Source organism: Mirounga leonina, unplaced genomic scaffold (genome assembly GCF_011800145.1).
Source record: "Mirounga leonina isolate KUSES-001 unplaced genomic scaffold, KU_Mleo_1.0 Mir_118, whole genome shotgun sequence".
Taxonomy (NCBI): domain Eukaryota; kingdom Metazoa; phylum Chordata; class Mammalia; order Carnivora; family Phocidae; genus Mirounga; species Mirounga leonina.
The window spans coordinates 6,725-21,247 of NW_023270277.1; the positions used below are offsets into that span (position 1 = coordinate 6,725).

The 14,523-nt window shown below is 38.6% G+C and overlaps 1 protein-coding gene across 2 annotated transcripts in view; it reads right to left on the reverse strand.

Annotated features, from left to right (window-relative positions):
- Nucleotides 1-961: 961 nt before the first annotated feature.
- LOC118007327 (SH3 domain-containing YSC84-like protein 1) overlaps nucleotides 962-14,523 on the reverse strand; it is a 37,431-nt gene continuing 23,869 nt past the window's right edge. For both annotated transcript variants that reach the window (XM_035000347.1, XM_035000346.1), the window contains 5 exons: nucleotides 13,882-14,010; nucleotides 12,099-12,267; nucleotides 11,145-11,223; nucleotides 8,692-8,748; nucleotides 962-1,714 (listed from right to left, as the gene is read on the reverse strand). In XM_035000347.1, coding sequence (XP_034856238.1) covers nucleotides 1,524-1,714; nucleotides 8,692-8,748; nucleotides 11,145-11,223; nucleotides 12,099-12,267; nucleotides 13,882-14,010 — 625 coding nt within the window. In that variant the 3' untranslated portion in view covers nucleotides 962-1,523. The remainder of the gene's footprint in view (nucleotides 1,715-8,691; nucleotides 8,749-11,144; nucleotides 11,224-12,098; nucleotides 12,268-13,881; nucleotides 14,011-14,523) is intronic.

Genomic DNA, 14,523 nt, shown 5'->3' on the forward strand with positions numbered 1-14,523 from the left:
ACATATGACCAGCCCACAGCTATCATCATACTCAACAGTGAAAATGTAAAAGCTTTTCCTCTGGATCAGGTGCAAACAAGGATGCTCACTCTTGCCACTTCTATTCAACACAGTACTGGAAGTCATATAAGGTCAATTAGGCAAGAAAAAGAAAGAAAAGGGAATGAATAAAAGGCAGCCACATTGGGAAGAGACAACACAGTTATCTCTGTTTGCATATGAAACCTAAGTGTTCATTAACAGATGAATGGATAAAGAAACGTGAAATATAAACATAGAGAAGGAAATCCTGGAATTTGAGAAAATACGGATGGACTATTATCCTAAGTGAAATAAGTCAGTAAAAGACAAACACTGTATGATCTCACTTATATGGGAATCTAAAAAAGCCAAACTCAGAAACAGAGAGTAGAGTGGTGGTTACCAGGGGCTGGGAGTTGGGGGAAATTAAGAGATACTGGTCAAAGGCTACAAACTTCCAGGTATAAGAGGAACAAGGTCCAGGTCTAACGTACAGCATGGTGACTAAGTTTGATAATATTATATTACATAATTGAGATTTGCTAAGAGAGTAGAACATTAGTGTTCTCACCAAAAAAAAAAAAAAAAAAAAAGGTAAATATGTAAAAGGATGGATGTGTTAATTCACTCCATGGGAACCCTTTCACAGTGTATATGTGTATCAAATCATCATTGCAACCTTTAAATATTTTACAATTGTATTTGTCAAGTATATATTTGTAAAGCCAAGAAGAAACAAGTTAGGCAGCCAATCACAGTGGTGGGTTTTAACCTTCAGGCCAACAACAGGGCCTCTTACTTTACACAAAGAAACTAAGAAAAACAAAATCAAGACATTAACTTATCATTTAAAAAACATTTATTTAGAGACAACTAGGCCATGTCAACATAAGTTGATTCTCCTCCTAGAAATGAATAAACATAACCTTATGCAGAAGAAAAGTTAATGTCATCTTTGTTTAATGCAGAGTGGCTGAACTTTGCAACAGCATGTTTCTGCTACCAATATACATATATGTAATTTTTGAAGGAATAACGATCATTTTTAAGGATTCATATCGTAGCTTGTCCCTAAAACTAGAAGGATTATGTAATACCTTCCTTAAGCTGATTCCTTCTTCTCTAGTCACTTTGCAAATAGAAATACCTGAGTTGGTATTCATGCCCCTACCCTTACGATTCTCAAATTAGAATAAGCAATTACCATTTACAGAGCCAATCACAGGTTTAGTGATGCTTGAAAATGAACACAAAAGGACTGTGACCATAGGAATTGGAGCATATTAACTTTAAATAGTATATGTGATAAAATTAGTACAAAGTATTTAAAGATATGTAAGTTAACCATTTATAGAGAGAAAAAAATCTTTTACATATTAGATAAAAGTTTATAAAGAGCAGTATTTTAAAATTTATATTACACATTGCGTAACTGAAGAGTAAATCCTGTCAGTGGAGAAATAAATGTTTTAAAATTCTCAAAGAAGAAAATTATATAAACTTTAATTCAAGGTAACATAGTTGGCTGGAAAAATGCCAGTTTGACCTCGAAGTTTCCCTTCCCACCAATCGAAATGTGAATCTGTTTGTGATATAACTGTGATTCTGTCTCCAGCGTGAAAATTCAAATCCCCTGGCTGCTGACCTTCAAAAGAATATAATGCCGTCACTTCTATGGGTGGGTTCAACTTGCCTAAAACAAACAAACAAAAGTATTTAAATTATTCACATTTTTAATGGGAAACCTGGGAAGGTAAGATATAAATTAACTTCAGTACTTAATATTCTAATGCCTTAGAGCATGTGGTCTGTGTGATTTTCATCATATTATTAGACTTATGTTCTTCTTCTTCAAAAAGAGCAAATGTTTGGTAATAACGTTTCCTAAATCCATGCAAGTCAAACTGCATATTATTATATATTTAACTATGTATTTAGCAAATATTTGTGGTTATAATTGTTTGAATTTTGAATAACCTATAACACTACAAACTAACCCTTGAACAATACAGGTGTGAACTGCACTTATACATGGATTTTTTTTTTTATAAACAGCATGATGCTGTAAATGTATTTTCTCCTTTTTTTTTTTTTTTTAAAGATTTTATTTATTTATTTGAGACAGAGAGAATGAGAGAGAGAGAGCACATGAGAGGGGGGAGGGTCAGAGGGAGAAGCAGGCACCCTGCGGAGCAGGGAGTCTGATGCAGGACTCAATCCAGGGACTCCAGGATCATGACCTGAGCCGAAGGCAGTCGCTTAACCAACTGAGCCACCCAGGCGCCTTTCTTTTCTTTTTTTTTAAATTAATTAATTTATTTGACAGAGAGAGCATGAAAGAGCACAAGCAGGGGGAGCAGCAGAGGGAGAGGGAGAAGCAGGCTCCCCACTGAGCAGGGAGCCTGATTCAGGACTCAATCCCAGGACCCCGAGATCATGACCTGAGCCAAAGACTGACGCTTAACCGACTGAGCCACCAAGGTGCCCCCTCCTTATTTTCTTAATAACATTTTCTTTTATCTAGCTTCATTTATTATAAGAATACAGCACATAATACGTGTAACGTACAAAATATGTGTTAACCTACTATTTATGCTTTTGTTAAGGCTTTTGGTCTATGATAGGCTATTAGTAGTTAAGTTTTGGGGGAATCAAAAGTTATATGTGGATTTTCAACTGCATGGGGTTTGGTGCCCCTAAACCCCCTGTCCCAAGTTGTTCAAAGATCGACTGTATTTACATTTTTCCCCTTTTAATAGAATGGTCATTATGGCTCTCATGAATCGTAGCTGTTAGAGAAAAACACATTTATAGTCACGATTGTATCATAAAATATTTAATTGAAAAACCATGCTCCAGGATAGAGCTAGAGAGTATTATGCTAAGGGAAATAAGTTAGTCAGAGAAAGACAAATACCATATGATCTTACTCATATGTGGCATTTAAGAAACAAAACAAATGTGTAAAGGAAGAAAAAAAGAGAGACATACACACAAACCAAGAAACAGACCCAGACTTTTAACTATAGAGAACAAACTATGGTTACCAGAGGGGACATAGGTAGGAAGATGGGGGTTAAAGAGTACATTTATCATGATGAAAAATAAAATAAAATAAAATGTTAAACAAAACAAAACAAAAACCATGCTCTGTAGCCTTTGGTTTTTAGGGTTCCAGCTCAGACGAATTTTGCCGATTCATCAGCAGACATTTTTTCCATAGGCTTCATGGCTGTTTTCATTTCTGCGCTTACTTTACACTTTCTCTCAAAACAGAGATAAAACTCAAATTAGCACAAGAAGTACGTCTGCATATGCTTAATAAGAGTTTCAACACAATGTGTAGAATTGTCTGTATTGTATTAGGAAAAAAATACCTTGAGAATTGAGGGGTTAATATGAGTAAAAAACAGTAAATATTATAAACTGTATAACATTATAAGAAATATAAAGAAACAGATACTTTCTGTGTATTCAGCTACATGGAATTTTATATTTGTTTCACATACTATGTGCACATATTAGGCAATTAGATGCCTGTTAAATGCATCTTAGTGCAGATACACTGAAAACATAAGTAACCGAATTCTAAAAACCAGTTACTTATTTGAACCTATAATACTATAATAGTAAAAGATAAACCAAATTTGGCTTGTCAGTAAGTGATAAAAAGTGAAGACTTTAATTACACTACGTTGACCAAAACATGGAATTTGTAGTTCACACAAGATGGTGCTGCAGTTCTTTCTGTAAAAGCATGTGGCACGTGGTTCTTTGAGTTCTCCTCAAGAAATAACCCTAATAACAACTAACAGAATTACATTCGAGGGATTCCTGGTATCATTATTTTTTTCTATCATAGAGACATGTTCTGCCTGTTTTTACATCTTATACTATATTTACTTGTAGTCTATCAATTTCAAGGAAGAAGGTTAAAAGAATATCACAGAAGTGTAGAATTTTGATAACGTCTGGATATCATCAAAACCAGCTGAGTGACAGCCAACACATTAATGAGCGCTCATCACCGTGTATGTGACAAGCAGCAGGGGTCCCGCACTGCGGGACACACAGCAAGTCCTCCTGACAGGCCCCTTTGTCATTAAATCAGAGGAATGTAAGGTGATGTTAGAGGAAAAAAATCATTCCTAACATCATTTTCTCATCAATAATTATATTTATCACCTCCATACATAAAGCTCAACCTCTTTCAACCGAACTTAATGAAAACCCTCAAGTAGCTCCTCCTCTCTTGTGTCTCCAAGCACCTTGGATAATACAAAGAAGCAAGCAGAAGAGTCCTAGTGAATATCAGGGAATGTTCTGGAAGTCACAGCCATCTTGGCGGCCATATGCGTGTGCATTTGTAGTACCAGGTACAAAGGAAAATGCACGAGAGGGTGATCGCAGTGATGACAGGTGCCAGCCCTTGCCGTGTGCTCAGCCTGTCCCTTGTCCCATCACCCCCGCGTCACAGAACATCAAGCTCAAGTGGCGTGTGAGGCACTCTGTCCAAGGAGCCGAGACCCGAACCTCAGAATCACCACTGACCTCCTCCCCCAAGGCCCTCTGCAGCCACGCGAGTATTAAATTGTGTTCAGCAGACTGAACTTAGACTTATCAGGGCATGTCACTTTTGTCAGGCACATTTTCAAGGAGAATTAGCATATTCTTCTGCCTCACTGAGTTATCCAGACTCTACAAATAGTAAGAATGTTGCATGATGATCCTGGGTAACCACTGATAAATGAACTGGTTCTTACTGGTTTTAGGAATATATTTTGTGATGAACAGTTAGAGGAAGAAAGATATTATGAACTGAATGAAAGACAGAGAGGATCACAGACTTGGTTCAGTTCCTGCCCTTCCTATTTAGGTGTTGTCCAGTTTCCTCTGAATTGTAGTTTCCAAATGAACTAAGGGTAAAGTGGTGATGGGAAAGGCGGTGTAAGAACAGAGCAGGTGGTTTTGAGATGCAGCAGAGAAGAAGGCAGTGCTGTGGGGTTTGAGGAGGTTGGTATTCAACATCCCTCTTTCCCCCCACCCAAATTTTGAGCAGAGATGAGGCAAATGGGGAGGGGAAATCATTGCTGGGAGAGCTAGGGAAGAATATGGGCAAGATAGGCAGACAGGGGGCGCCTGGGTGGCTCAGTCGGTTAAGCGACTGCCTTTGGCTCAGGTCATGATCCTGGAGTCCCGGGATCGAGTCCCGCATCGGGCTCCCTGCTCGGCAGGGAGTCTGCTTCTCCCTCTGACCCTCCCCCCTCTCATGTGCTCTCTCTCAAATAAATAAATAAAATCTTAAAAAAAATAAAATAAATTTAAGGGGCGCCTGGGTGGCTCAGTCGGTTAAGCGACTGCCTTCGGCTCAGGTCATGATCCTGGAGTCCCGGGATCGAGTCCCGCATCCGGCTCCTTGCTCATCAGGGAGTCTGCTTCTCCCTCTGACCCTCCCCCCTCTCATGTACTCTCTCTCATTCTCGCTCTCAAATAAATAAATAAATCTTTAAAAAAAAAAAAAAAAAGATAGGCAGACAGGGATGTGCCAAAGAAGAGTCAGGAGTTTAAGCAGTTTCGCGGAAAATTCATCCACAAGAACACGAGGTGGTGAGCCAAGCCTGAATGAAGACCGGCGCTCCCTGGAGGTAACAGTCCACAGGCCACTCAATGCCATGCCCTACTGTTAGTTTTTTCTTCAAGTTCTTAAAGTTCTTCTTCACTATAAATATTAGAGATACCTTCCATAAGGAAAAGTTTAATGCCCACAAAATAGCTTATTAAAAAAAAAAAAAAAAAAAGGTGGGCCTTTTTCTTCCGGGAGGGAGGTATGTCCTTCCAGAAAGAGAGAGCCTCTTGGGGACCACGGACACAGGCCCCGCTGCCAACTAAAATACTTGGCATTCACAGAAGCGTTGCCTTCAAGTTTTATATTCCTGTGTTTAAGAAATATGTAAGCTCTTTGAAGCAATTAGCCATTTTCATCATAATATTCAACTTCAATTCAAATACAGTTTATTTTCTCTCCCAAATCAGGACTACACTTAACAGGAAGCAGCTGTCCCGAGGCTCCTAATTAGCAAGGCTGGTTCTAGAGGGTGTCACTGTGTTACTCGAGTTGCTTTCTCCATGGAGTCTGCATAATGTAACCCATATGTAACCAACATATCCGGCCCTAGACGTGATCCGGGAAAGGAATCTCAGTCTTTGGAAGGTCGTTGCAAGGCAAGCAGAAGTAAGAGAACAAACACATCTTTGGTTTTGTGCACATTTAATGTAGTGATGAGTTGCATGGCTGACTTAACTCTGGTACCCACATCCCCCCAGGTCAGGTGTGGGGTCTGTCACTTTCGGGATCACGTCCTTTGGAAGAGGGTGAGAATCATTGGTAAAGTGAGGCAGATAAGGCCACTAGGTGATGTCACCAGAAAAGCAGTTCTCAAAAGGTAATGTCTGGAGCATTTGTGGTCCTTGCAACTGGGAAGGGAGTATTATTGGCATGGAGTGACTCAGTCCAGGGCATCCACGCAGCACAGGATGGCCCCCACAGTGGATGGGCCCAGACTGTCACTGAAAATTACAGGGTGGATAGGAGGCGGGTGGTGAAGACTGACACAGGAGGGCATGGGCTGTTACAGAAAGGTACAGTAAACCAGGTTGTGCAGTTGCAAGGCTGTCTTGCTGAGAGGCCCAAGTACCATGCAGTTGAGCTTCCAAAGGGTACAAAACAAAAGTATATGCAATTTGGAGAATTCCTGCTTTGCCCAACAGCCCATGCAAAAGTACAGCTGGTCAGTGGGTATGGGACAGGCTGAGAGCAAGCCCACAGGAGTTTTAACTTGAGGCTCAGGCCTGTGCCCTGTGCCTTTTCTCTGCAGCAATACTCGGCCAGGATGTGAGAAAGTCCTTGGTAAGAATTTAACTGATTTCACAGCTGCTTTTTAAAAAAACACAATCATGTTAAGTTTTATTTTAAAAATAGACTTTAAATCTTCCTTTCCATTTTTTTCTTCAAACTCCCTTATATTTGGAGAAAGGACTAAAATAAATTAATATTATCCTAGTACCTACTGTTTGTACAACTTAACTCATCCTACCCTCAAATATAAAAAAAAAAACCTGACCGACCGACCAACCACGGGCAGGTAACTATCCATGGATCACACGGCTAGTGGTCAAAGTATTGAGTTCAAGTCAGATCCTGTTTCCAGAGCCCACCCAGGATTTGTTTCTTATAATTTCACACTGCCCTTAGTGCCTTTTAGGGGTATTGCTAACATTCCCTAGCACCCAGCCTGCAGGTACACGCTCTAGAGAACCCTGAGAAAAGGAGCTGCAGTTCCCATGTCACCACAGCCTCCATTGTCCCTTGTCCCTCAGTGTCCCTGCTGGCCCCTCTCCCTCAGCAACTCAGCTTGTCTGTTGACCTCAAATTTAAGATTCCCTTTAATTGCAGGATACCTAAGTGTAGGTCTAATTCTAATAGAGTCTTTCAAAGACCACTATATAAAATTCTCCATGCTACTTGGGTATAGACATTTATATGTTAACCACTTTTGCTTCTGAAGGATGTGTTTCCAAAGGTCAAATTATGACAGTCTCAGTATCTCTACCATGGCTGTAAATCACATTCGCAAAAGCAAAATACATTTTTAAAAGCCTCTAGTTTTCTCACTGTGCCTGGGGCCACAGCACAGTTAAACCCAGGCCATCAGACTGTCTCTGAACACAGGACTCCCTCCACCTGGGCTCCTGCGAGAACAGATGGCCAGAAGTGGGCTCCACACGATGGGAACCAGGCTGAAAGCAGAAGGAAAGTCAGAAACCCTAATCCATGAGGAAAAGGTTGACTTCTGTTTAAGGAACTCTGCTTAAGAGACATTTTTGAAATATCTTTATAAATTTTAAAAAGAAATGGGTACTTAGTGACCTTGACACTCTGTTTACATGAAACAAGTAATGCCCCTGGAGTTTCCTTACCCAGGATGGTTCTGTGATCCCAGTGACAAAAGAAGATGTGAAAAAATAAACAGGCTATTTTACAACTGGTTAACCTTTGCCCTCATTTTGTGTCCCGTTCACATTTCTAAATAATTGCTTAATTCTTTAAGGAACATTTTCTAAAGAATATTGAAGTAAGACAGGTTGAGGGACTATTTTCATCATGGCAAATCCTAGTAAGTTTTACGAAGTAGTTCCCAATAATGGCAAAATATCTGAACATGAAAAATAAAAAAATTCCTTAAAAATATAAAAATATTCACGGGGCTAAAACCCAGAAAAAATGTGATGATGATGAAGTTGTAATTCACAATGAACAAACCTTGTCATTCTATCGTGACAAGATTTTAAAAGATCCTGTGGTTTGGTCCTCGGACAAGCCCCTGGGAGTCAGCGGCACTTAGTCCCAAGCTGGGGTGCTCCCTGGCAGGTAACTGAGCATGTGCCTCTTACAGTTCCTCATCGCCCTCCTTATCTCAGATTAAAAGCAAGTAAGAGAGCAAAAGCATAGCATTTTTTAAATGAAGTACTTCTCAAAAGCATGTGCATATCCTATAAATCAAAGGAGTGCTGAACTTCTTCCCAGAGTTTTACAAACTGCCATATTAATTAGAACGTTTGTGATTATAAGATGGATATGAATCATTTTTAACATATAGATATTTTATTTACCAACTCTCTCCTGATAGCTGGAAAGTTCAGGGTAGAGCTTATATTTGCTTCTGTTACCTGCAAAACAGAAAAAAAGGGGGGGTCATTTATTAGACTTATTAGCATATCATATATAAAATAGCCAAGAATGCCAAATCTTGCTCTTGCAAAGCAGGTATTTTAAATCTCTATGATTGATAGAAATACCATTATTTTATCACACTTTAAATCAAGAGGAATGCCTGAATAAACCCAGAAAATACACCGACCATAAGGCAGAGGGTAAATATCTGGTATCTATAGGATTAGAAGCACTGAAACTACAACTCATGACCTTGGAATTACACATTCACGGATAACACACATACATCTTTTTTTCCAGAAGCAATCATAAGATGCCTGAATTTTAAAAAAGTCTGTAGCCCCCAAGCCAGTGATTTTCAAACATCGCTATTTGCTTAACCCCTAAAATAATTTTTAAACAGCATGTGTTCATTTGTATATTTTTTAGTTATCTAAAATATCTAAAATTGTTCAATATAAGCCTAAAAGTTTTAAAGGGCATACTTTGTAGCATATTTCAGTTTCAGTTATTTAAATTAAAAACTTGTATCTCTTTCTGGGATAACAGAATCTAAATATCATAGTATAAATATGAATCATTATTATAACTATACTCTCCATCATGAGTTAAAAAAAAAGCTTTTTTTTAAAAGTCAGAAATTGGGGTGCCTGGGTGGCTCAGATGGTTAAGCATCTGCCTTCGGCTCAGGTCACGATTCCAGGGTCCTGGGATGAGCACCACATCGGGCTCCTGGCTCAGCGGAGCCTGCTTCTCCCTCTCCCTCTACCTCTCCCTGCTCATGCTCTCTCTCTCTCTCTGTATCTCTGTGTCTCAAATGAATAAATGAAATCTTAAAAACAAAAAAAAAGGAAAAGAAAAAGAAATGTGCACAGACCAAAAGGTAAATCGGTGAGGACACAGTCATCACTGTGCAAAGTGGAGAGGGCACCATCCATCTCCACAAGAAAGGTTCAGAAGATAGGAGATCATAGTGGGAAACAACAGCCCCAGGCTGTCACAAGCAAAGGGCCTGGGAACCTAAGTTGATGTTGAGATGTGTAGGTTTTAGAACACGTACTCATGAGGAAAAAAAAACAAAAAAACAAATCTTCTGAGATTTTTCCATTGTTAAGTGAAAGGGGTTCCTTGAAGTTAAGATGAGTAGTTTTTTTAATCTACACTACAAGGAAGTGATATTAAGGGAACTGACATAAGATTTTTATATGTGCATCATACAAGATATCTATTTTCCTAGTGGGGACACTTCAGAAACATTATGTATTTTAAAACTTACACACAGGTCAAATTTTATGTAATCACTCAGATTTAAAATAAAAATAGATTCAGTGCCCACATCTTGTTACTCACTGGAAATATGAGTGTATGTAAATTAATCACCTGAACATGAATCAGAAATACCATCCCTTTTGGAAGAAGATGCAGCATCCCAGGAGAGTAGGGTACAGGCTAAGTTATAGGAAATGTGGGCAACGAAGAAGACAGGTGCAGTTCCTGAGCACCTTCCTGGGAGGGGTACTTTTAGGCAAGCTAGAGGCCTAGCCAGGAGCCAGTGTGAGGGCTGTGACTCCCTATTTCATGCCCAGGTGAAGGGGGGGGGTGGATACAGAGCATGAAGGAGGGGATCATCCTCCTGCCCTCTAAAGCACTCTGATACTTGTTCTCCTCCTCCCAGAACTGGTCATGTGCTTCCTTTCAGTAATGGCAGTTATTTTTCCACATGTGGTATCTTCCCTCCTCCTAGACTGAAAGTTCTTCAAAGACAGGATATAATTTGGACTCATCTTTGTACTCTCAAAAGCCCCAGCACAGTGCTCGTGAATAACAGTGGATTATTACATGAAACATCACCTACTTTAATATATTGCTACATACTGTTACCCTCTGTGCCTGAAAAGCATGATTCCAAGAGTGACTGTCCTATAAATGTGCAATGGAAAGAGGGGTAGAGGCCAAAACCTGGTGCTTTATAAATCGTCTATTTTAAAACCACCTTATGAAATCCTGAGCTCCCAAGAATATATGGTAAACTTAATATTCAGAATAAAAATCTATAAGTATACAAGAAAAATAGGCTTATTTTGTTCCCATTTCAAATAGGCAGGATAACTATCTTTGGAAGAAATGACAAATAAGTGAAAAAACTTTAAAGATAAAACTCTTTGTAAATTGGAGAAAGCATCTTCTGAATGAGAACAGAAGCTTTCACAAATTACAGCAATGAGAATTTGTCTTCTGTCTTTAGAAGACGCTGAGCATTTATTTTTCTCTTCAACACCCATTAGTTCTTCTATTTGACACTAAAGTTTAACAATGCAGCTTGATTTCTTAACAATAATATCTAATAATTGCTTAATTATAATTGTATTTGAATTGCAACAGAAATATTTACTTTGGGAGCCGGAGTTCAGCAGGACTTGTGCAGATGACTGCTGTGGTCTTGGCGATGGTTTCGGAGGTAATTCTTTAGCCTGGGAGGAATAAAAAAAAAATGCACATAATTTTTTTTTTTTTAAACATTTTACTTATTTATTTGACAGAGAGATAGAGAGACAGCACAAGTAGGCAGAGTGGCAGGCAGAGGGAGAGGGAGAAGCAGGCTTCCCGCTAAGCGGGGAGCCCAATGCGGGGCTCGATCCCAGCATCCTGGGATCATGACCTGAGCCGAAAGCAGCCGCTTAGCCGACTGAGCCACCCAGGCGCCCCAAAAAATGCACATAATTTTAAACTACTTTTTTACCTTGGAGCATACAGGCTTTTTTCTTCTAATGAATATATGTGGCATAGTTTATCCTATGCACCTATTAACAAAGCACCCTAAACATGCATGTGCACTGCTTTGGACCACAATTGGTTGAACTGGATGCCAGATGCATACGTTGAAGGGGGTGCTCCTCTGTAATGGGAAGCTTGCCTCATCCAGGCACCTCAGTCACTTGGTGACTGGCTCAGCAAACCCTGGGAAGGCAGTGACAACCAAGGCTTTGTGTGTCCGTTTTCACGTGGTACCATGGGGTCAATCCACTCCGAGAGGGTGTCCTGGAGCTCGGAGCACAAGACCCTTGACCTTCAAGGCCTCAGTATTCGCAGCCATTGTTCGTATCATTATTTAATATTACCAGGTCATGTCCTTGGAGAGATGCAATTATGGAAAACGAGCTATGTTTCCCCTTGAACTTTGTACAGGTAACATGTCAAGGTTATACAACATTTTTAAAAGAACTTTATGTAAATGAAGTTATGGGGTAAGTTTGGTGGTTATTGGGAACCTGATATCAAGAACAGAATATTCTATATAAAGAAGTGTCTTGTGACTGCTGAGAGAAATGTAAAAACCAAGCATTACAGCAGGCTTCCTCTGTTCCCTTGCTGCTTTTCTTGCGTTGATTCGTTGACCTTCATTTTCATACTTTTCAGTAAAGGATTCAAGAATTTCATAAAGATCTTCTGCTTGAGCAGGTCGTGGTATTTCTCCAAATAAAATGTCATAAGCTCGGATGTCTTGACAATAAAATCTAATAAGAAATATCAAATTAAGAGCATTTATAGACGTAGATCTTTTCTAGAGTTAAAAGTAGGACACACACCTGTGTGTAGGCATTTACTCACATCTCGTACTTCATATATACTATTTTTCAAACACTAACTACAAGCCATAACCCATGTTAAACCCCTAAATTCACTCCCCCAAGCTCATCTCTAGAGCCAATCACCATAAATTGTCTGATATGTATATCCTTCCTCCAATAATATAAAAAGCAAATCACATATATATACAAACACCCACACATACAAATATATAAACATGTATATGCAAATATACCTACACTTACAAAAATATACCTAGAAGCACATACATTTTTACAGATTTTTATTTTTTAAGTTTCTTACAAAAAGTGCTTTGTAATATGTAATATGTAATAACAAATATGGCTTTATAATTTCTTTAAAATGTTTATTTGTATCAAAATTACATAAAGATTTGCCTTATATATTTAGAAGCCCTGCAATTGAATAAGAAGTATATTAGTTTTAGTTTATCCAGGATTTATGTGAACTTCAATGAGAAAGTCTCCCAAAGGCCTAGAATCAGAAATTTCTAAAAGAATTCTTCATTTAAATTTCTCAAATTAATAAAACCAGAAGTAAAAACATCTCTCTTGACTTTGTAAGACATAAAGCTGTGCAAAGCTTTATTTTTCCCCATCGCTCCTATTTTCCAGTTGCTGTGGCTCGCAACGAATATCGTCACACGTGCCAATTAACTCCTGAGTGAACTGCACAGTCACCTTCATAAGGGTTTTCGTCAGCAAGCAGGGGTCTGTGTCTGCTCTAAGTACACTGCATTACCAACTCCCACCAGGCTCACAGTGAGTGGGAATCTGCCAGGTTCTGGAAGAAGTCACTTTGTCGGTCAGCCTTTTCTCTTTCTCTGAGCAGCCAAACATATTTTAGTAGAAATTTAGAACAGCAGTTTGGGGAAAAACTGGCCAGATGCCAGTTTAAAATAGAAGTTCTTCTTCACCTGTTAAAGTACTTCTAAATCCCTTTTTTAAAAAATCAAAATTTGTCTCTGTTTTATGGAAGAAAGACAACAGCAGAGTGTAATAATAGACAACCTCTTATAATAGGAATATTTTGATTGACCTACAAGTTGTAACTGTTATGTGCCTTTACAGATGTTTGAAAAATATACTTAATGATACAGCCGACTAATAGAATATTATGTAGCCATTAACTTATACTTAAGATTCTTATAATGTTAAGTGGAAAAAAAGGATTTATAATTGGATCTGTTATGATTACAATCATATGTGGCAAAACAAGGGGAATTATGCTTAGGAAAACATTGTAAGGCAATAAAGCAAAATGTGAACAGTGTTAATCTTAAAGGGATAGAATGGTTTATTTTTCTTGTAATTTTTTTGTGTTTTCTAGATTTTCTCTAAGTACATATTACTTTATATTGAATCTTTAAATAAAGAAATACACAGAGTCAAACGCTGTGCTAAAAAAGATTATATACAAGGTTACTCTGTAAACTCTGAACAACTATGTGAATCTATGAAGTATTATGTTTCTCATCACACTTTCCTGAAATCAGTTAAAATTATGTGGCTTGCACTTACTTTCGATTAGTTTCTTTCCTTTCAATCAAACAGCTGCCTTCTAACGATATGCCAGCAAAGAGTCCTCTGGATTTGCAGTATGTAAAGACAGCAGTGGGGCTTCTCAGGGCAACATTTCCTTCTAAGTTCCTGCAAAATAGAAGGTCTGCATCCTGGGACCACGAGAGAACGGGTCCTAAGACCGTTAGCTGAGTAGCACCACACTTCTCACTCAAAAGGATGGTCTTGTTCTTACTTCGCCTGCTTTTATGTTTTACCTCCTGTTGGCCTGAGCTAGTTGTGTTTAGGATGTTCTAGGGCGTGGGGAAGGACACATTATTTAAAACCATTATCAAAGGTGTGATAACCATACCTTTCCAACTTTGTCTTCCTTTCTTGAAACAGGAATGCACCTTTTAAGAGTACCAAAGACTGTGGGTTCTTTTTACACTGAGCATTTTCATGGAATTTAGAAACCTTTTTAGATGATTGTATGGTCTGAGTTTTCGGTATTTCTACATTGCTCAAATGACCCAAAAATAGTTGTTCATGGACAGAGAGGTAAAATGCACTATACATACGTAAACATCACTCTAGTGAAACACTTCTATTTCAAATTTTCCATAATCTAGTTTGAAGAAAATCTTTTTTCTTTCTTGATCA